The 20,733-nt window shown below is 46.2% G+C and overlaps 1 protein-coding gene across 2 annotated transcripts in view; it reads left to right on the top strand.

The window, feature by feature from the left end:
• LOC307205312 (NACHT, LRR and PYD domains-containing protein 12-like) overlaps positions 1–20,733 on the top strand; it is a 49,587-nt gene that overhangs the window by 496 nt on the left and 28,358 nt on the right. Inside the window, exons 2-10 of one of the 2 annotated variants that reach the window (XM_079957530.1) lie at positions 3,038–3,104; positions 4,058–4,224; positions 4,820–4,994; positions 6,734–6,799; positions 7,840–9,580; positions 11,241–11,327; positions 12,240–12,410; positions 13,121–13,288; positions 14,439–14,567. In XM_079957530.1, coding sequence (XP_079813656.1) covers positions 3,068–3,104; positions 4,058–4,224; positions 4,820–4,994; positions 6,734–6,799; positions 7,840–9,580; positions 11,241–11,327; positions 12,240–12,410; positions 13,121–13,288; positions 14,439–14,526 — 2,700 coding nt within the window. In that variant the 5' untranslated portion in view covers positions 3,038–3,067 and the 3' untranslated portion in view covers positions 14,527–14,567. Of the gene's footprint in view, positions 1–3,037; positions 3,105–4,057; positions 4,225–4,819; positions 4,995–6,733; positions 6,800–7,839; positions 9,581–11,240; positions 11,328–12,239; positions 12,411–13,120; positions 13,289–14,438; positions 14,983–20,733 lie in introns of those variants that run through there. The other variant, XM_079957529.1, reaches the window with a different exon arrangement.

Genomic DNA, 20,733 nt, shown 5'->3' with positions numbered 1-20,733 from the left:
AATAGTGCCACTGTATTCTGCTCTGGTCAGACCTCACCTGGAGTACTGTGTCCAGTTCTGGGCACCACAGTTCAAGAAAGACCCTGACAAACTGGAACGTGTCAAGAGGAGGGCAACCAAAATAGTCAAAGGCCTGGAAACGATGCCTTATGAGGAACGGCTAAGGGAGCTGGGCATGTTTAGCCTGGAGAAGAGGAGGTTAAGGGGTGATATGATAGCCATGTTCAAATATATAAAAGGATGTCACATAGAGGAGGGAGAAAGGTTGTTTTCTGCTGCTCCAGAGAAGCGGACACGGAGCAATGGCTCCAAACTACAAGAAAGAAGATTCCACCTAAACATTAGGAAGAACTTCCTGACAGTAAGAGCTTCTTTGACAGTGGAATTTGCTGCCAAGGAGTGTGGTGGAGTCTCCTTCTTTGGAGGTCTTTAAGCAGAGGCTTGACAACCATATGTCAGGAGTGCTCTGATGGTGTTTCCTGCTTGGCAGGGGGTTGGACTCGATGGCCCTTGTGGTCTCTTCCAACTCTATGATTCTATGATTCCTGACATTTGGAATCTGGCCAGCAAATAAAAGATGAGGGTCACCGAGCATACACAGAGTGCATTCTCCCTCCGACACAGAGCGTTTATTGTCCAGGGTTGTTGTCGTCGTCGTTAGTCCCTCCTTCATTCTTCTCTTCCGCCCCACAAAAATGTACTGCATCAGCAGCCTGGACCAGGTGCTTTGAGAGACAGCCTCTCCCCAAGGGCGTAGGCAGGATTTTGATTGTGGGGGGTGGGGGTGGGAGGACTTGGTTTAGGGGGCGGGACTTTTGTTAGAGGGGGCAGAACCTACGTGATTGGTCCATTAGTCAAGTATTTATATTGTTTTGCTTGATTTAAGGGGGGGGGGTCTACGCCCTTGCCTGTTCCCGCATAGTGTTACTGAACTGCAATTCTCGTCAATTCTGACTGCTGGCTATGCTTGCTGGGGCTGATGGGAGTTGTAGTTCCGCAGTACCTGTCAGGCCAAAGGTGACCCATACCTGACTTACATCACCTGGGGTATATTTTGCTCATGGCACTGGACTCTACAGAATATCACAGCGTTGGGTCCTGAAAACAGGCCTTTTCTGCTGTTGTCCCTGCTCTGTGGAACGTCCCACATGTGAAAAAAGCAACCTCCACCTGTTGCTTCAGAAGTCATGTTTTTGAACCGGCTTGCCCACCTGACCCATCAGATCAGACCCCATTTCTCTGTTTTTTTCTCTTTTTATAAAGAGTTTTTTACTGTTATTATGATGCTGTTTTCTTGCTTTCATTACTGCTTAGAGCAGTGGTTTTCCCCCTTTCTTTTTACTTTTTAAATATTTTTATTCATTTTTATCTTTAACAATTATCATCACAAATAAAACATAATCATATACAGATAGGATTCTCTGAATCCCCGGGCTTCCCTCCACCCCTCCGTGGTTTCCATCGTTATTCTTTTCCAACTGCATCTCATAATGTTCTCCATATTTTCTTAATACTCGGTTCTCACCATAGTTCTCGCTACATTGCAAGTGTTTCTTAGAATCCTGCCAAAGTTTTTAATTGTTTACAGTGTTCTTTTAAGTTAGTTACAGATTTTCCCCATTCTTTATTAAATTCATTAACTTCTTGATCTCTGATCTTCCTGGTCATTTTCGCCATTTCAGCATTTCAAACAGTGGGGTGCAACTCACTTCCAGGTGGGTCTGAGCGCCACAGGCTGCACCCAGGTCTTTCTTGCATGCCTGCCTTAACCCCCTTGCTGTGCCATAGCCTTTTGGTTGGTCCAGTACAGTTCCAGACATGGGTGTAGCCAGGATTTATTTTGGGGTGGGGCAGAACTGAGCCATCTGTGATTGGTCAGTTAGTTAAGTATTTTTATTCATTTCCTTGATGTGGGGGCAGCTGCCCTCATGGCTCCAGAAGCTCCTCACATCCTCCCCACAGATGGCAGGGACACAGAAAGATTTCAGGGAAGGAAGGTCTCCCTCCTTTGAGGGGGAAGGGCCTGGGGAGGTATTAAGGAAACTGTGAGGTAAAAGATTAATATTTATTGCTATAATAATTACTGCTGCTGCATAAAGTGGAATTAAAAAGGGTTAGAGAGGAAAATATTCACGTAGGAGGAAGAAGTGAGTGTAAAAGAACCAGGAAGGCAGGATGAAAGAAATTGGTTTTGGGAGGCTGGGGTATAAAGTTCAAGTTGTGTATGAAAGGAGAATGGGAGAAGAAATTACAGGTGATGAGCAGTTGTTTTTTTCTAGAAAAATAGGTCCCGGCACTCACCATGAAGTTGCTACAACAAGTGCCACACTTTTTAACAACAAAAAGAGGCGCTTGAGTACCCCCTGAAGAAAAAACAACACTGGGGACGAGTATAAATACTTTGAGAGGCACATGGGGGGGGGGAGTGGAAAATATAAAAGAAATAATGCACGCATTTAGAGCCTCTAAGATCAGCGACTTGAGGAAGTTATATTTCCCACAGTAAATGTATGTAATTAGCTGAAGGAAAGCTGAGTTGTTAAACTCCTTGCTGCAAAGAAGGTGATGTGGGAAAGAATGAAATGTTTTCCCCATTGTCCTCAATTCCCTCCGTACTTGCCGTTCTCTCTTGGCACACCAGTGCGCCGTTCCACACCCTGTGAGAATCACTAGTACAGCGCCTTGGCAGCAGACAGTCATGCCAACGTGAATAAAATAGGGGGGGACAGATAAGGCCAGTGCACAGTCCCACCATTTGAATGGCAATGCCCATTCACTTTGGACAGCCCAGACCCCTCAAATATTTTATGGGGGTGGTGGAGGCAAAGGGACCTAGGAATTGGCTCCTATGTTATGCAGTGAGATGCTTGGCCAGTCATTCTTGGTTTTAAAAACCGGGAGTGTTAACAAACAAGACCCCCATTTTCACCTGTGAAAAGTTGAGCGCCATGTGCTTGCAACGTGAAAAGGAAGAAGGAGCCCCATTAGTGCTATTCCAGCATTGATTTCCCCCCCTTTTTCATTGTCTCCCTTTCAGCAAGTGGCATCATAGCAGGTGGAATCCAAAATGGCTGCAAACTGCAGAGGTGTTGTAATAACCGAAGGTAAGCTTGTGTCTGTGAGTGAGTGACAGGTGGACTGCTGTCATCAGCAGCAGACTGGCAATTGGGATTAAGGAATCACACCGAGTCAGACCGTAGCACTGTAGAGCTGGAAGGGACCATGAGGGTCATCTAGCTCAGCCCCCTGCAACGCAGCAATCCTGCCCACAGCCGGTCCATGTAGCTTAGTACACTGGCTGGCAGATAGGGGACAGTCCTAGCCCTAACCTGGAGATTGCCAGAGAGACCTGAGACCTTTTGCATGCAAAGCAGATGCTGTACCGTTGAGCTGTGGCTCCCCCCCCCCCAAATATTATATACATGGTTCAGCAACCTAACGTATGAGTTGCAAAAGGCATTATTTTAATTATGTAGAAATCTAGCACCAGTTCCACTTTTTGAGACTAGATAGTTCTGATTAATCTGTTCAAGAAAGGGCACTTGAGCGAAAAAGCCCTTGAAAAGTTGCAGAAAAGTTTGCTTGTTGTTCATAGCCCTGATATTTTAGGATATGGTGGAGGAAAAACCGTGTGTGTGTATTTGTGTTTGTGCGTGTGTGCATGTGTGTGTGTATGTACACAGTGGTACCTCCTTTTTTGAGCATCTCGGAACGTTTCGGTTTTCGAACGCCAAAAACCTAGAAGTAATTGCTTCTGTTTTCGAACGCTCCTCAGAAGTCAAACGGCTTCTACTGTGTGTTTTTCAGTTTTTCCTGTTGAACCTGCAGGCCAGCCCTTTGTGCCTCGGTTTTCAAACATTTCGGAAGTCAAACGGTCTTCCGGAACGGATTATGTTCGAGAACCAAGGTACCACTGTATATAAAATGTACTGGTGTCTATGTGGCTAAACCCCCACATTTCTAGGCTTTCAGGAGTGTTTCTCTGAGGATTCCAACCCCACGAAAGCGACTTCTGAATCCTGGCTGCGTTCATGGCTGCTGTGCTGTCTCTTTTCAGGGGACCTGCAATGCGTCGTCAAACACTTAGAGGCTTTCGCAGAAGGCCAGCTAAGGAGAGTCACAGAGTATTTCCACCCGGACTTGATCTACGTCATCGAAAATGACATCGCCCTGGTGGTTCAGGAACTGAGGAGCAGGAAGGTCATTACACCTGAGCAAGCCCAGGTAACAGTGCTTTGCAGGTCCTTAAAAAAAGTATGGCGGGGGCTGCATTTCTAAGGGAACGGTGGATCCTCAATAACACAATCCCAAATGCAAGGAGTGTTTGGGAGAATTTTGACCAATGCAACCCCCATCCTGCTCTGGCCTAAGGAGGAAACTCTGGGGCAAAATAGCCACACTTACCCAGAAGCCTCTAAATGGCAGTCGGCCATAGAAGACCGTCGTATTGAGAAAGACACATTCTGCAAACGGCTAGGGAGGCTGGAGGCTGGGGTTAGTGTTGCATTCCGTTTTTTTCTTTTAAAGTTCAGACAAATTCATGGAGATGGAGAATTGTCAGCAGCCATTGAACATGGAAGCTTAATAGAACTTCCATTTCAATGACAGTATACCTGAATATCAGTTGATAGGGACAAACAGCAGAGGAGGAGGGCTGCCAGTTTCATACACTGCCTGCAAGCTTCCCTGAAGCATTTGGCTTGGCCCTACGGTGAACAGGACGCCAGCGTAGCTGGGCCCTTGATCTGAGTGAGAAGATTGCTTTATTTTTTCCCCTGCTAGCTAGCCAGCTAAACTCTGTCTTCTGTGTTTCATTTAGATCTATGAAAAAATAGAGAAGCACGAGGATTCAACCGCAGCAGCAGAGAAGCTAGTTGCTGACCTTGCCAGTAACAAGGCTTTGGCAATAGGGCTTTGGAAGAGTCTCTGCGCTCTGAGGCGCCACTGGTCTCATCCCAACCTTGAGGTGATGGTGGGGGAAATCACCCGCAAAGGTAATATATTGTCCCCTGCTCCCTAAGTAGTGAGAATTTTCTTTTTGTTTTGTTTTTAAGGTGTTTTTAAGGTGTTACTGTAATGGGACATGGGTGGCGCTGTGGGTTAAACCACAGAGCCTAGGGCTTGCCGATCAGAAGGTCAGCGGTTCGAATCCCCGCGACGGGGTGAGCTCCCATTGCTCGGTCCCTGCTCCTGCCAACCTAGCAGTTCGAAAGCATGTCAAAGTTCAAGTAGATAAATAGGTACCACTCCGGCAGGAAGGTAAACGGTGTTTTCATGCGCTGCTCTGGTCTGCCAGAAGTGGCTTAGTCATGCTGGCCACATGACCTGGAAGCTGTACGCCAGCTCCCTCAGCCAATAAAGCGAGATGAGCGCCACAACCCCAGAGTCGGCCACAACTGGACCGAATGGTCAGGGGTCCCTTTACCTTTACCTTAAGGTGTTACTATAATGGGACGCGGGTGGCGCTGTGGGTTAAACCACAGAGCCTAGGACTAGCCGATCAGAAGGTCGACGATTTGAATCCCCGCGACGGGGTGAGCTCGCATTGTTTGGTCCCAGCTCCTGCCAACCTAGCAGTTTGAAAGCACATCAGAGTGCAAGTAGATAAATAGGTACCGCTCCGGTGGGAAGGTAAACGGTGTTTCCGTGCGCTGCTCTGGTTCACCAGAAGTGGCTTAGTCATGCTGGTCACATGACCCGGAAGCTGTATACCGGCTCCCTCAGCCAATAAAGCGAGATGAGCGCCGCAATCCCAGAGTCAGCCACGACTGGACCTAATGGTCAGGGGTCCCTTTACCTTTACTATTGGTATATAAAGTCTGTAACAACTCGGGGCCAGTTTGCCTGAGCTCGCCTTTCCCCACGTACGCTCACTCAGCTGCTTCAGTCAGTGGAATTGGCAGTGCTAACAGCTGCTGTTTACAGTCAAACCTCTTCTCACATCCGCCTCCACTTGTGTCCGTTTTGCCCAACGTCCACGGCAAACCAACGACGGGTTTTCCGCCGTTTGCGCAGGAGTAGGCAATTGCTGCCTGCACACTACGGCACCTCTCCCAGTGACCCATTTCGACCTCCGGACGGACCTCCGGAACGGAATATGGTCGCAGTAGAGGTTCCACTGTAATGCCTGTTCTGCATTTGTAAAAGTGTGGCAGCACCTGCACTTGGGAACTCCCTGCCTATTGAGATCAAGGAGATCCTTCACTGTATTCTTTTCAGCATCTGCTGAAAACATGAATATTGAGACAAGCCTACCTAGATGCTTAGAAAGTTGAGGTAATTTTAATCTGTTTTAGTATTTTAACTTTGGCATTTTTAAAGTAGCGTTGTCTTTCCCACCCCCTTGCATTTCAGTGTTGTTTTTTGTAAACAACTTTGAGTGGTTGTTGTTTTTTACAATCAAGCAGCGTCTAAATCTTATTAAATAAGATATTTAAAAAGAAGTAACTGCAAACAGTTTATTACTATTATCAATATAAAAGAGGATTTGTTGTGCCAGAGTTTTTGAATGCACTTTCATTGGGCTAAACAAAAGCTTACTAGTGAGGTTCTGGAGGACAGAGCTGTGCTAGCGCCCTGAGGCCTGACCAGTGTCCCCAAAGTCAGCTTGCTGTCCCATCACCAGTGTCAATTATTATTCAGCTGTCAGTCCAGTCAGCGTTGTATATGCCAGGTGGCTTAGACGATGCCAAATTCCATTTCCAACTGTTTTGCTTTTTCTCTTTTTTTGAAGATCAAGCGCTACTCAAGGAGATTCTCCTAAATGAAACCGGACACAACCTTGCCCCAGAAATGAAAGGTACCTGATAGCAAATAAAAATAGTTCACCAACACTTCCTGTTTTCCACTGAACCAAATCAAGGGAATCAGATTTTGGTCAGGCATGGGGCACTCAGTGAGGAGCTCCCCCTGCAACCTGAAAGAAGTGGGACGTGCCAACTCATTGTTTTCTTAAGCTGCATCTGATCTTGGATGTTCTGGGCAGAGTGGTGGGCCTTGCTTACCTTGGAGTCAGCACCGCAAAGCACCATGGAGATCTGAGGGTGGAGCAATTATTCCTTTCTGCATTGTGGTCCTACTTTATACAGCCTTACCTTGGTTTTCAGGACAGAATGCATTCCAGAAGTCCGTTCAACTTCCGAAACGTTCGGAAACCAAGGTGCGGCTTCCGATTGGCTGCAGGAGTGTCCTGCAGCCAATCGGAATCCGCGCCAGACATTCTGCTTCCAAGGCAAAGTTTGCAAACCAGAACACCTACTTCCGGGTCTGCGACATTCAAGTTCCGAGTTGTTTTTGAAGTAAGCTGTTCGAAAAGCAAGGTATGACTGTATAAGGGAGCATTGAAATGGGATGTGCAACTCAACTCTTGGGCCAATTTGGACATAATGATGAACCATGGCTTATTGTGACAGAAGTGACCTACCGAAAGCCATGCGCTTACATGCCTCTTTCTCCCTTCCCCTCTTTCCAAGGATCTCAGTTTTGCTTATGTTTTTGATTAATATTTTGTCTGTACCCTGAGCTGTGTTTAATCATAACTAGTGTTTGTGGCAAATAGCCCAGTTCCATAACAACCCATGCTTTTCAAGTTGCCCTGTTACAAACCATAGTTAAGATTAACCACAGTTTCTTGGATGTGGTGAAAGAGCAAGCTGAGGGAGCAGAACAAAGGTTTATGGCGATTTTCAAACCAGCTCACTTGCTCTCAGTGTTTCTTGTACGGATCATCTACCAATAGCCGGAGATGCTACAATCCAGGAAGTGTTTGCCTATTTGATCTCCTGTTCTGCTAGGCTGGGCCTAATTCAGTGAACCCTGCAATCTTTTTCTTCTGTCCAGCTTGTCAGGATGAACACAGACATATTCTGTTGGAACAGACCAAGTTGCTGAAAGAAACTGGCCAAAGAACACGGTCCGAGGGGCAAAGTTTCCCCATCCTCAACCGCTACGTGGATATAAAAATAGTTGCTGATGTCTACTTCAGGAGACAAACGTTTCAAGAACATGAGGCACTGGCTGCTGCTGGAGAGCTGAATGAATATCGCCTCCGCCACAAGATGCAGGTGGAACTGGAGCGAATCACCGCGGACAGGCTTTTCCGTTGGTGCTATCGATCAGGCTGCACGCCCCACTTTGTGATGGTGAGCGGTGTAGCCGGGGTAGGCAAGAGCACCCTAGTGCAGAAGTTTGTCTTTGACTGGGCCACTGGAAAACACTACCAGAAATTCACTTTTGTTTTCTTCTTCAAATTCCGAGACCTCAACGCGGTGGGGGAAAAGACCAGCCTAGAAAGCCTGATCCGACGGGAGTACCCCAATTTACACTCTAAACTTGACACAATTCTACAAGAACCCCCAAAATTGCTGTTCATATTTGACGGTTTGGACGAGAGCAAAAGTAACCTTGACTTGGGCAGGAACGCAGAATTTTGTGCCCAACCAGGAGATGTGAAACCGGTGGGGGTGATTGTGGCCAGCCTGCTGAAAGAGAAGCTTCTGAAGGGCTGTTCCGTCCTCCTGACCAGCCGCCCAAGCAATCTTGCCCGTTTGGAGAGAGGGGTCCTCCACAGAGTGGCCAGTATTGTGGGCTTCCTCTCCCAGGAAAGAGAAAAGTACTTCCACAACTTCTTTGGAGAAGCTGCGGTGGCCAAGGAGGCTTTGGCCCATGTCAGGGAGAGCCAGGTTCTGTACACCTTGTGTTATAATCCCTCTTACTGCTGGATTACTTGCACAGCCTTGCAGCCTTGCTTCACCTCTGAGGCCGGACAGCCACATCCCATTCCCAAAACAGTAACTCAGCTCTTCGTGAGCTACATAAGGCATGTGATGCTCAATCACACCAAGGAGCTGCCTGAGCGTGAAAGGGCACGGAAGATGATGATACAACTTGGCTGGCTGGCTGAGTATGGCCTCCAGCATCGCACTCTTCTGTTTGATCAGGCGCAACTGGAAGCGTTCAATGTGGATTCAGCTTCCCTCGTCAAAACTTTCCTGGTGGAAAACATACAAAGTGCCACTTCACCTCCTGTCGTCACCTATTCTTTTGTCCACCTCACTGTCCAAGAGTTTTTTGCTGCCCTCGTCCATTATTTAGACTTCAAGGAGGGCAGTTTTGGGTACATAATGGCAGCAGTCCAAGAAGCCCAAGGTGGGGAGTACGAAATTTTTCTTCGCTTCCTCTCTGGCTTGTCTCAATTTGCAACCAGGGCACCGTTGGAGGCTCTTCTGGGGACGTTCTCACCAGAGACCGCTAGGCAAGTCATTGACTGGATCCTGAAGACGGACTGCAGTGATTTCCTCCAAATGGAAAGGCATCTTGATGGGAAAAAGAGGACCTTGAATTTCTTCAATTTGCTTTTCGAGGCACACAACAAGCTACTTGTGTCTCAGGCATTGGGGGGTGATGGTGATGCCTCCATGGACTTTTCGGAACTGTATCTGATGCCTGTGGACTGTGTCATCCTTGCTTATGTGCTGAGTTGCTGCGGTAAGATTGACCTCCTGAATCTTGATATGTGTTTCATTCAGAATGAGGGACTGCAGAGGCTCAGCCTTGAGCTGCACAGAATCAGAGAACTGAGGTAAGCAGCTGAAATGCAATTCACGGCTGATGTCAAATTACAAGTACAGTCGTGCCTCGGATCCCGAACGATCAAAAACCGGATGTGAGTGTTTCAGTTTTCAGACGTTCTTTCGGAAGCCGGACGTCCGACGAGGCTTCTGCAGCTTCTGATTGGCTGCAGGAGCTTCCTGCAACCAATCAGAAGCTGCGTTTTGGAAGTCAAACATTTCGGAAGTCAAATGGACTTCCGGAACGGATTCTGTTTGAATTCCGAGGTATGACAGTACTTTCAAGGTTTAATAAAACATTCCAAACAATTGATGGAGCAGCGTTCACATTGAATTTAGTCTTTGGACTTTGCTAAATCTGCTCACCCCCCCCCCGCCCATGAACTGAAACAGCACCTGCAGAAGGATTGGGGCCCATGGTTCCAACTACTTTAAATGGATATGTTGCATACTTCACGACAAGTGTTATTTAGTATTCAGGCATCTGCCACAGAGCCAGGCTAGGCCTTGGGCATCTGAATGTACCTGAGACCTGACAAAGAGCCTTCCTATCCAAAGGTCCCTGCGGTCAGTGACTAAAGCTGAGGGCTGGCACAGGAGCGGGAGACTGAAGCCAGTACAGTGGATGCTTGGGTTGCGAATGTGATCCATGTGGAATGCATGTTTGCAACCTGCAGTGTTCGCAACCCGCATCTGAGCATGCACGGGTTGCGATTTGGCGCTTCTGCACATGCGCAAAGCGCGATATAGCGCTTCTGCGCATGAGCTACTGCCGAAACCTGGAAGTAACCTGTTCCGGTACTTCCAGGTTTTGGCAGTCCGCAATCGGAAAAAACACAACCTGAAGCGGCTGTAACTCAAGGTATGACTGTATTGGGATCAAAATAGGCAAAAGTTTCTGCCTTTTCTACGAGGCAGCAGATGCAGAAACAGGCAGGCTCCAAGTGTTCATATTAGCGTCTCCACCCCCATCGTTCAGCCCGGACACTGAGATCTGGCGCCGAGGGCCTTCTGGCGGTTCCCTCATTGCGAGAGGGCCTTCTCGGTAGTGGCGCCCGCCCTGTGGAACACCCTCCCTTCAGATGTGAAGGAAATAAGTAGTTATCCTATCTTTAAAAGACATCTGAAGGCAGCCCTGTTCAGGGAAGTTTTTAATATTTAACGCTGTATTGTTTTTAATATTTGATTGGGAGCTGCCCAGAGTGGCTGGGTAAACTCAGCCAGATGGGCGGGTTATAAATAATAAATAATAATAATTATTATTATTATTATTATTATTATTATTATTATTATTATTATGCCTTGCCAGTTCAGAAGCTTCATACAGTCTGCCAGTTGTGAAGGTGGTTGGGGAAGCTATGACTCTTAAAGTTATGTCAATGTATTGTGTGGATGTGGCCTTTGCCTACCGCCCTCTCTGTCCTTTCCCCATCAAGGCAGATGATGTCTGTTAGCTTGGGGGCAGGGGAAGGGCAGGGGGAACCATCCAAGTACAGCAGGTCCCAATTTTGATGAAAAAGTCTCCCAAACCAGCTTCCAAATTATCAGTTTGAGGACAGTCCCTTCCTTCAGTCCCACAATATAAAGGTTGTGACACAAGGCGGGAGGGCAAGGTCTACAGTGACTACTAAATGCTTTTTGCATTCCTATAAATTCTTTCTCCTTTCACAGGCTTTGCAATAATGATCTGAGCAATCCATCCACAAAGGAGCTTGTTTCTATCTTGAAACATAAAGAGTGTCGACTGGAAATCCTGAGGTATGTTTGTTGCAGCTAATGGGCTATTCCTTACCAAATCCTCACTGGGTCTGCACTGGAAGAGCCAGAAGGTATTTGGGGAAAGGCATCCTCTACCAAATGTTCCTGACTCAAAACTAAATTTTGCTCTCGTGCCCTTTGAATTCTGATTCCTTTCACGATCTGTTCTGTTGTGAGTTGTGGGTGGTTTTGTTAGATAACAGAGGTGCGTGAATGTGTAAGCTTCCGTTTCTCTTAGTTTCTCACAGGGTGGATTTGATTTAGATCAAATTGATTTAAATCACTAGTCAGTAAGACTTGATTTTATAGAAAGTTCTTTATAGCAAGTTATGCCAACTGGATCGATGTCACGATCTACAGGAATAAACCATAGGAGAAGTTCAGATTGGCAGTCGTTATTACAACGATCTTTGTCAAAGCCCAGCAGTATTTCACATTTATTTATTTGTTATCAAGACTTGACACTCGCCACTCAGCGCTTCACTACTTGTTTAATAATACATTTTCATGAAACAGAAATGTATAGGCGATCAGGTACTTCTGGAGGCATGAAAGAAAGAAAGAAAGAAAGAAGCAACGTTTGCAATGTTGGGCAGGCACTGAACTGTTTCCCACAAGCCACAACCTCCTGCCCCACACCTGATAAGATAAGGGGCAGGTATAGATACAGCTGTATAGGGGGGGAATTGGTCACTTCTGCCTACTTGTCAGAACTGCCCACCAGGGTGGGGTGGTGTGGGGGGGTGCAGGGTCCAGCCTTGCAGAATCCAGAGGTATTTGGTCCCTAGTAAATGAGTTTAGGAGTCCAGCCTTTAAAACAGAAGAAGAATTGAGCTGTTCAGAGACACAAACTCTGTGTGTGTACATATTTTCCACCTTCTCTTCTTCATTTCCTCCCTTTGCTCTTCCCAGCTTGGCAAAGAATGCACTTACTGGACAGTGCTGTAAAGACCTGAGTTTGGCCCTCTTGGAGAATCGAACCCTTTTAAATCTTGACCTGTCCAAGAACAAGCTGCAGGATCAGGGCCTCTCTGACTTACTGAAGGTGTTCAGAAGTCCGCAGAGCAGGATACAGAAACTAGTGTAAGTGTCAAAGCAACCACCTCAAGGTATGCAGAGTATTTTAAAAGATTTGCAGGTCACCTATACATTTCCAGAGTCTTTGCTTCAATCTTTCAAAGATGTTTATTAAGAAAATATATGAGCAGCCTTTCTGTCAGGTACTGAAGGTGATGTTCCTAACCCCTAAGCCAAACAGTAAAAAGCCCCACTGAATTACCAAGGTGGAATCTACACACGTATAAAAAACCGCTGTGGAAATGCTTTTTAATATTTTTTTTGAAAAATACATTGAATTGTGCACAGCTCACTTTTGCCATCTAGTGTCACAATTGTACATTGCACTTTACTACACATTTAAAACGTTTTACAGTGGTACCTCAGGTTACATACGCTTCAGGTTACAGACTCCGCTAACCCAGAAATAGTGCTTCAGGTTAAGAACTTTGCTTCAGGATGAGAACAGAAATCGTGCTCCGGCGGCGCGGCGGCAGCAGGAGGCCCCATTAGCTAAAGTGGTGCTTCAGGTTAAGAACAGTTTCAGGTTAAGTACGGACCTCCGGAACGAATTAAGTACTTAACCTGAGGTACCACTGTATTTGCAGCTGTATAGCTGAGTTTAAAGTTGATTTTCTTTATTCTGAGTCCCCCAAAATAGGGGTCGTGTTATACCTGAGTGTGAGGCTCTGACGAAGTTGGAGCTCCTTTTGACGTCTTTGCTTCCTCTGTTGCAGAATCCAGGAAAATGCCTTGTCGGATGTGTCCTTTGAGGCACTTTGCTCTGCTCTAGCCAACAACACTAGCCTCAGGTATCTGGACGTGAGTGGCAACCCTTTCACGGATATGTGTGCTGAAGATGTGCACACTCTCATTTTGACCTGTCCTGCTCTTACAGAAATCAGGTACCATCAGGCCTCACTCTTCCTAAGTGTATTCACTCGTAAGGGAATTTAAACTTCTACACCTTGGGAGTTTGGAGGGGTGGTCAGCCTGAGGGAGGGCCTTTCTGTGGCAGCCCCCTTTCATTTGTGCATTGTTTGTTGTTTTCTGAAGATGCAGCTGTTTAACCTGACCTCCAATGCTTGAGATACATATTTTGATAACCCGCCATATTCTTGTGGCTGTAATTTGTTTTAAATTGTTGTGACCTGCCCTGGGACCTTAGGCTGAAGGGCGGGTAACAAACAGTCAAATAATAATGGTGATAACGATAAAAACGACCACCTGCCTTCACAAAAAGATTGGGCATTTTGCGATAGGGAAAGTGATAGGAAAAGTCACTGTGATCTGTGAGATAGCAATTGCTTCAAGGCAACATCATGCAACCTCCCTGCAAAATGAATTGTGATGAATCCTCAAAAAGCAGATTGTCTGGAAAGTGCCCTTTCTCCTGCCTTTATTGAGCATATGTACTGATTTGTTTGGGGGTGGTTATATGACTATGATGCGGGTGGCGCTGTGGGTTAAACCACAGAGCCTAGGACTTGCCGATCAGAAGGTCGGCGGTTCGAATCCCCGCAATGGGGTGAGCCCCCGTTGCTCGGTCCCTGCTCCTGCCAACCTAGCAGTTCGAAAGCACGTCAAAGTGCAAGTAGATAAATAGGTACCGCTCCAGTGGGAAGGTAAATGGCGTTTCCGTGCGCTGCTCTGGTTCGCCAGAAGCGGCTTAGTCATGCTGGCCACATGACCCGGAAGCTGAACGCCGGCTCCCTTGGCCAATAAAGCGAGAAGAGCACTGCAACCCCAGTGTCGGTCACGACTGGACCCTTTACCTTTTTAATATGACTATGAGGTTTCATCATAAATTTACATGTCTTCTCTTTATTCATTCATGCGACACTTTGAGTGCATTTCCCCATCACATTCCAACCTGCAGTCATTAAAAAGAGCATGTATGTTTTTCTAGAGCAACAGAGTTCTTCAGTATGCTTTAAATGTGCAAACCTAACGTTCCCCTTTGCTATGGTGTTTTTTTCTTTCCTGAAAACCGCAATTATTGGCAGTCTACCTGAGTAATAACAGTCATAGCTACATTTGTTGTGTTTTTTCTAGGTTAAACTTAAGTGATATCAGTCCAGCGATGGAAAAAGATCTGAAAAAGCTGGATGGTTTCAGAGAAGGCTTCAAGATCCACATTTAAAACTCCTTTTTTCCAACTATTCTTTATTAATTTTGTTATGTTTTGTTTTGTTCTCACCCTGGGCCAGCAGGGGGATACTGTAGATAGTTTTCACTCAGGTCCACATATGCAAATAAGGGATTGAAAGTGACGTTCAGTGATTGGATAGTTACAGAAAGTTGTTACAGATGCGTTGTGGTGGACCTCTATATAAGCAGTTCAGTTCAGTTCTGTTCTGACCTGTGAATAAACAAGATCTGTTTGAAGAATCGCTATGTCGTCTGATATGTTCACCCACAACTTAACAAATTTTCCAAATTATTACTCTTGCTCATTCTTCTTGCTCCGCATTGCTCCATCATACTCCTGGTCCGATCCAAAAATAATTATAAATAAAATCCATTCAATCTCAGTCAAGTGGGGGAAGGCATAATAAAACCATGCTGAATTCCTTGTTGGGCATAAATCAAAATCCTCCCCCCCTCTTTTCTGCGCTAACAAACAAAATAACACAACAACGGCTACACACAGGGGATGACAAGAAGAAATAAGACCATTTGAAAACCATATGAAAGCACAAAGCACCTTGTCCTCCCCCTTCCTTTCCCAGCTGTGTAAGGATTCTCCAGCTTAAAAAAACACACACAAAAACACCATTCAGATACCTTCAAAAAACCAAGCTCAGTACTTTTGGCAGCTGATTGATCGCAGCCCATTGGGATGTCGATCCAGGAGCGCCTCTTGATTAATGCCAATATTCCAGATTAAGGAGGAACTGACCACAAATCATGCAAGAGACGGAGGCTCATCCATGGCAGGAACACACTCCCAGGTCGCACCCGTTCTGCCTTTCAAGTTGGCAGACACGGGCTTTGAAGGAATGGGTTTCCAAAACCCAAAAACTGACTGTGCATGCAGTTTTTAAACTGCAGCAAAATCCCTATTTTTCCTTAGCTAAAATGCATAAACTCAAGCCGTTGAGTAAATCCACAACAAGAACAAAGCTCTCTCCCTTATCAGTCTGTGGCAGCAATGAGTGACCTTGCCAAGTTCCAGTACAGCAGGGATGATGCGTGTGTGCTTTATCTTATGTGCTGACCACAAAAGACGCGCAGACCCAATCTGGGAACAACGCCAGAGCGTGTTCCCGCAGATGATGACCTATTCTCCAAGATAAGAGTAGGAAGAGGAAGATCCTTTTATGGTCAGGAGTGCAGGAAGGAAGATCCTTTTATGGTTGAGAGTACCAGTGCAGGTAAATGTTGGAAATGTAAAGAGAATGAAGGTACATTCTTTCACCTTTGGTGGATGTGCCCAAGGATTAAGGCTTTCTGGGAGATGATCTATAAGGAAATGAAAAAGGTATTTAAGTATACCTTCTTGAAGAAACCAGAGGCCTTTCTCCTGGGCATGGTTGGCCAATTGGTGTCAAAGAAGGACAGAACTTTCTTTATGTATGCAACAACGGCAGCAAGAATACTTATTGCAAAGTATTGGAAGACACAAGGTCTACCCACCCTGGAAGAGTGGCAGATGAAGGTGATGGACTATATGGAATTAGCAGAAATGACTGGCAGAATCCGAGACCTGGGAGAAGAGTTGGTGGAAGAAGATTGGAAGAAATTTAAAGACTACCTGCAGAAACACTGTAAAATTAATGAATGTTAAAATGATGTTGGATTGAAAATAAGTGGTATTAGCAACAAAGTTAAAAAGAGTATGCAAAAGTGAACTGATAATGGGTGAAAACATAGAGTTTTAACATGTTAAGATATAGAGTTAAGATAAATGAAAGAGGATAAGGATTTGCTGATCTGATTATATTAAGGGAATACAAAAATGGGGTGTGTGAGGAGGTCAAAGAAACAAGCTTATGAATTTAAAGTTATAAAAAAAAGTGGATTTGTTTTAACTTCTTTTTTGTTCATTTTTTTGTTTTTTGTTTTTTGTATTTTTTCTTTTTTTGTTCTATTATGTATTTTTGGTATTTATGATTTTGTAAAATCTTAATAAATATTCTTAAAAAAAAAAAAGAGAGTACCAGTGCAGGAACATATGTGATGTCAACCTGCGTACGTAGGCCGACGTGGTTGGGCTCCGAGGGGAGGAGTGAGAGGGTGCCTGGAGGGTATATAAACTGTATGAAACCTGTCATTTCTTTGGACTTGCTGTGGACTTGATCACGCAAGTGCCTTCTGCTATCCGGAGAGCAGAATAAACTCTTTCTTTGAATCAACCTCAGGTGTCATTTGACTTCCTTCCTCCTGTCCCGGAGCAACACTGACCCAATCGGTGAATTCCAATAAGGCTACAGCTTGAGTGGCACAGCAGGATGCATTGAACTCCCCAGACCCCACTGGGGAACTGCCTCATAAATCCTGGCTTTCCCCTGCCTGAACCTCCTTGCTGCCCACGGAGGGCAGCAAAGGGCGACCGCCATTGACTCATGACCCATGCCAGAAGCCCCAAGACCCGCATTTAAAGCTCCTGCAATGACTTGCGTTCTCTGAACGTCTCCAGTCAAAGTGGCAGAGCGAGATGGACCAAGTGAAATTTCCCCGAGAAGGGTGGCAAAGATGACGAAGGGCCTTAGTCAGACCCAGGTCCAACAAGGGAAAAGGTTGTAGGGCAAGACTAAGAGGTGATGCGGTACCTAGAATGAAATATTTGAAAAGCCGCCACACAGATGATGCGGCAAATTTGTTTTCTGTTGCTTAGAGGGTTTGAATTACAAGCAGCGCCAGATTTACGTATAAGCTAAGCAAGCTATAGCTTAGGGTCCCACTCTCTTGCCCCCCCAATATACTTCTTCTTAATTGTATTTCAGTTCAACAATTACTTTGATAAAATACATATTTTTTAATGTGCAAATGGCTTTAGATACCTATTAGGTCCATAAATTATCATATAGCATATATTCAACAACAACAACAACAACAACAAAACAGTGACAATTTGTTGTTGACAAAGGACAGCTGGACATATAAAGGGCCCATTACCTTCAGTAGCTTAGGATTTCATCAAACCAAAATCTGGCCCTGATTACTAGTATGGGGATTTCAGCTAACCCTGAGGGGATGAGCTGTCTGACAATGGAGCAAAGCCTTTAACCCCCCCCCCCCCCACACACACAAACATTGGGCTTTGAAAATAGATTGTTTTATGGTGTTTTGGTTCTATTTTGTCATGTGCTGTTAGACTGTAATAATCTGTACAGTGGTACCTCTAGATACACACACCTCTGGTTGCGTATCTTTCAGGATGCGAACACGGCAAACCGGAAGTATTTTCCCGGGTTTTGCCGCATGCACAGAAACGCTGTACGTGCCACACACATGTGCAGAACTGGCACCTCTGGTTGCGAATTCCCCAGGATGCAGCCGGACCTCCAGAACGGATCTCGTTCACAACCGGAGGTACCACTGTATTTGGATTTAGGAGGAGGAAGAATATTAAAGAGGGCTGGGGGAGTTGTCAGACGGAGCCGATCGGCAGACCTTAGCGATGTGGCCCCTTCTGGAACACTTCCTACAGATGGAGTCTCTGAATCGAAACTTGGCACGGGAATGGTTGCCTCCGCAGCCGGCACATTCCGGTTGGCCCTTGGACTTCTGTTGGAACTTCCTGCGATCCCGCTTTGTCTGGTGCACGTCATCGTCTTCACTGGAGGATGCCTCATCACTGCTGGCCTCTTCATGATGCACCGGAACTGGCTCCCTAGCACGACGCGGGCTGCTGGACTTGTGGATCTCCTGGGCGGAGCGTTCAGCAGCTTCTGAGGCCACAGCCTCCTCAATGGCTTTCTGTAGCGTGAGGTCTGGCTTGGCGAGGAGACGCCGTTGCAGATGGATGTCCTGGACCCCGCAGACGATTCGATCCATCAGGGCATCGTCTAAGTCTCGGAACTCACAGTGCATTGCAGCCTGTCACAGGGCGGTGGTGTAGTTGTTGATTGACTCCCCCTCTGCCTGGTTCCGGTGGTAGAACGCATGGCGGGCAGCAATCTTGGACGGCTTTGGCGCGTAGTGGTTGCGGACCTTCTCTTGGATCGTGTCCCATGGTGTTGCCTGGACTGCTTCAGGCGCAACCAATGCTCGGGCCGTCTCAAACACCTCAGGCCCACAGAGGCTGAGGAATAGGCCCCGCTTCTGATCCTTTGATACTGCTGTCAGCTCGTTGGCTTGGAGGTAGCAGTCGAACCGAGCGAGGTAGGAATTCCATGATTCAGAGGCTGGCGCAAACAGCGGTAGAGGCACAAGTGAAGCCATAATTCCGATGCTGGCGTGAAGGGCGATGGATGGAACACAGTGCTCTAGCCAGAACAGTCAGCTCTGAATTGGTTCTGTCCAGTGATTTCGCTCTGTGATTTCGCTCTGTGATTCAGCTCAGTGATTCAGCTCAGTTCAGAGGCTGGCCGCATCTGGCTGTGCTCTGATGTCCATCGATCCCATCCTCATCGCCAGTGTTAAGTTGTGGGTTGACATAGCAGACGACACAGCGATTTCTCCAAAGCAGCTCTTTATTTTGTAAGCTGGAATAGAACTGACTAGCAAACAGCTCAGCCGGCCTGCTTTTATAGGCAGCCGGCTGTCAACATTGTAGCAACAACAACCCAGAGTTTCCCGCCTAAAATAACTGACGTGGACCTGAGTGAAAACTATCTACAGTATCCCCCTGCTGGCCCAGGGTGAAACTTCACTACATAACATGGGGGGAAAAGGCCATTGAAAAGCGACAGTAGGAAAAGAGGGTGAAAGGTTTTAGGGCTGCCTTCCCCAGCCTCTCATTCAACAACCCAAAAGGCCCAACATTTGGTGAGCACCACATTGGGGAAAGCTGGTTTAGGAGATTCCTTGTTCCAGTCATATTCAGTACTACTTAAATTTCAGAACTGCCCATTGAGGTCTGGGAAGCTTGCAAAAAACCAATACAGTGGTACCTCGGGCTACGTATGCTTCAGGTTACAGACTCCACTAACCCAGAAATAGTGCTTCAGGTTAAGAACTTTGCTTCAGGATGAGATCAGAACTTGTGGTCTGGCAGCGCGGCAGCAGCAGGAGGCCCCATTAGCTAAAGTGGTGCTTCAGGTTAAGAACAGTTTTAGGTTAAGAACGGACCTCCAGAATGAATTAAGTACTTAACCCGAGGTACCACTGTAAAACACACATGCAATTCAATAAAGCATAGGATCAGAGTGCTGGCTTTAGAAAAAAATTCAGAACCCCAGCAGAAAACAGAATTGTATAAAAGCACCTTAGAAGCTAGTGAAGGAGAACAAGGGCTCTGATCCAAAATGCACTAAAAAAAATTAACTAGAAGGAAAAGACCTAGCAGGAAAGATTGCAAGGTGGCCTCCCTGGGATGGACATTTCTCAATCAGGGCACCACCTTCGAATAAGACCTCCGCCTAGTGGCTGCTTGCTTAAACTTCAGTTTGCTAAAAAATTGTTTTCCTTGTTCCTCAGTCACTTGTTTAATCCTGGGTAATTGCTCACTGAAATTCATGCTTCTAAGGAATATAAGCATATTTTGCCATGATCTAAATGAAAAGTGAAGGATTTTACCTGATTATCTACAGTTTTAATGCACTCTTCTTCTCTCAAGTTACTTTTCGATTTTGTTTACTGTTTATAACCTTACATTTGGTCAGGATCCACCCACTCAAGAAAAGGAAAAGATACAATAGCCCTACTCTACTTGATACACTGCCCTTAGTAAGCTTTTGGAGAAAGCTAGTACCTGGACGCGGGTGGCGCTGTGGGTTAAACCACAGAGCCTAGGACTTGCCGATCAGAAGGTCGGTGGTTCGAATCCCCGCGACGGGGTGAGCTCCCATTGCTCAGTCCCTGCTCCTGCCAACCTAGCAGTTCGAAAGCACATAAAAATGCAAGTAGATAAATAGGTACCGCTCTGGTGGGAAAGTAAACGGCGTTTCCATGTGCTGCTCTAGTTCGCCAGAAGCAGCTTAGTCATGCTGGCCACATGTCTGCGGACAAACGCCGACTCCCTTGGCCAATGAAGCGAGATAAGCACCGCCCCAGAGTCAGTCATGAGTGGACCTAATGGTCAGGGGTCCCTTTACCTTTACTAGTACCTGGATGTCTTCATGTTCTGTCTTGAAAACATGCCTAATTATTCCTTTGCCATCATCTGCTCCAGTTCCTATACTGGTTTCTACAGTCACAGCAATATTCATTAGCAGAAAGAAATCATTTTCATTTAAGCTGA

The sequence above is a fragment of the Podarcis cretensis genome (assembly GCF_951804945.1).
Source record: "Podarcis cretensis genome assembly, chromosome: 16".
In the NCBI taxonomy this organism is placed as follows: Eukaryota; Metazoa; Chordata; class Lepidosauria; order Squamata; family Lacertidae; genus Podarcis; species Podarcis cretensis.
Note: the sequence above shows the minus strand (reverse complement) of the source record. Positions and strands in the feature narration are given on the sequence as shown.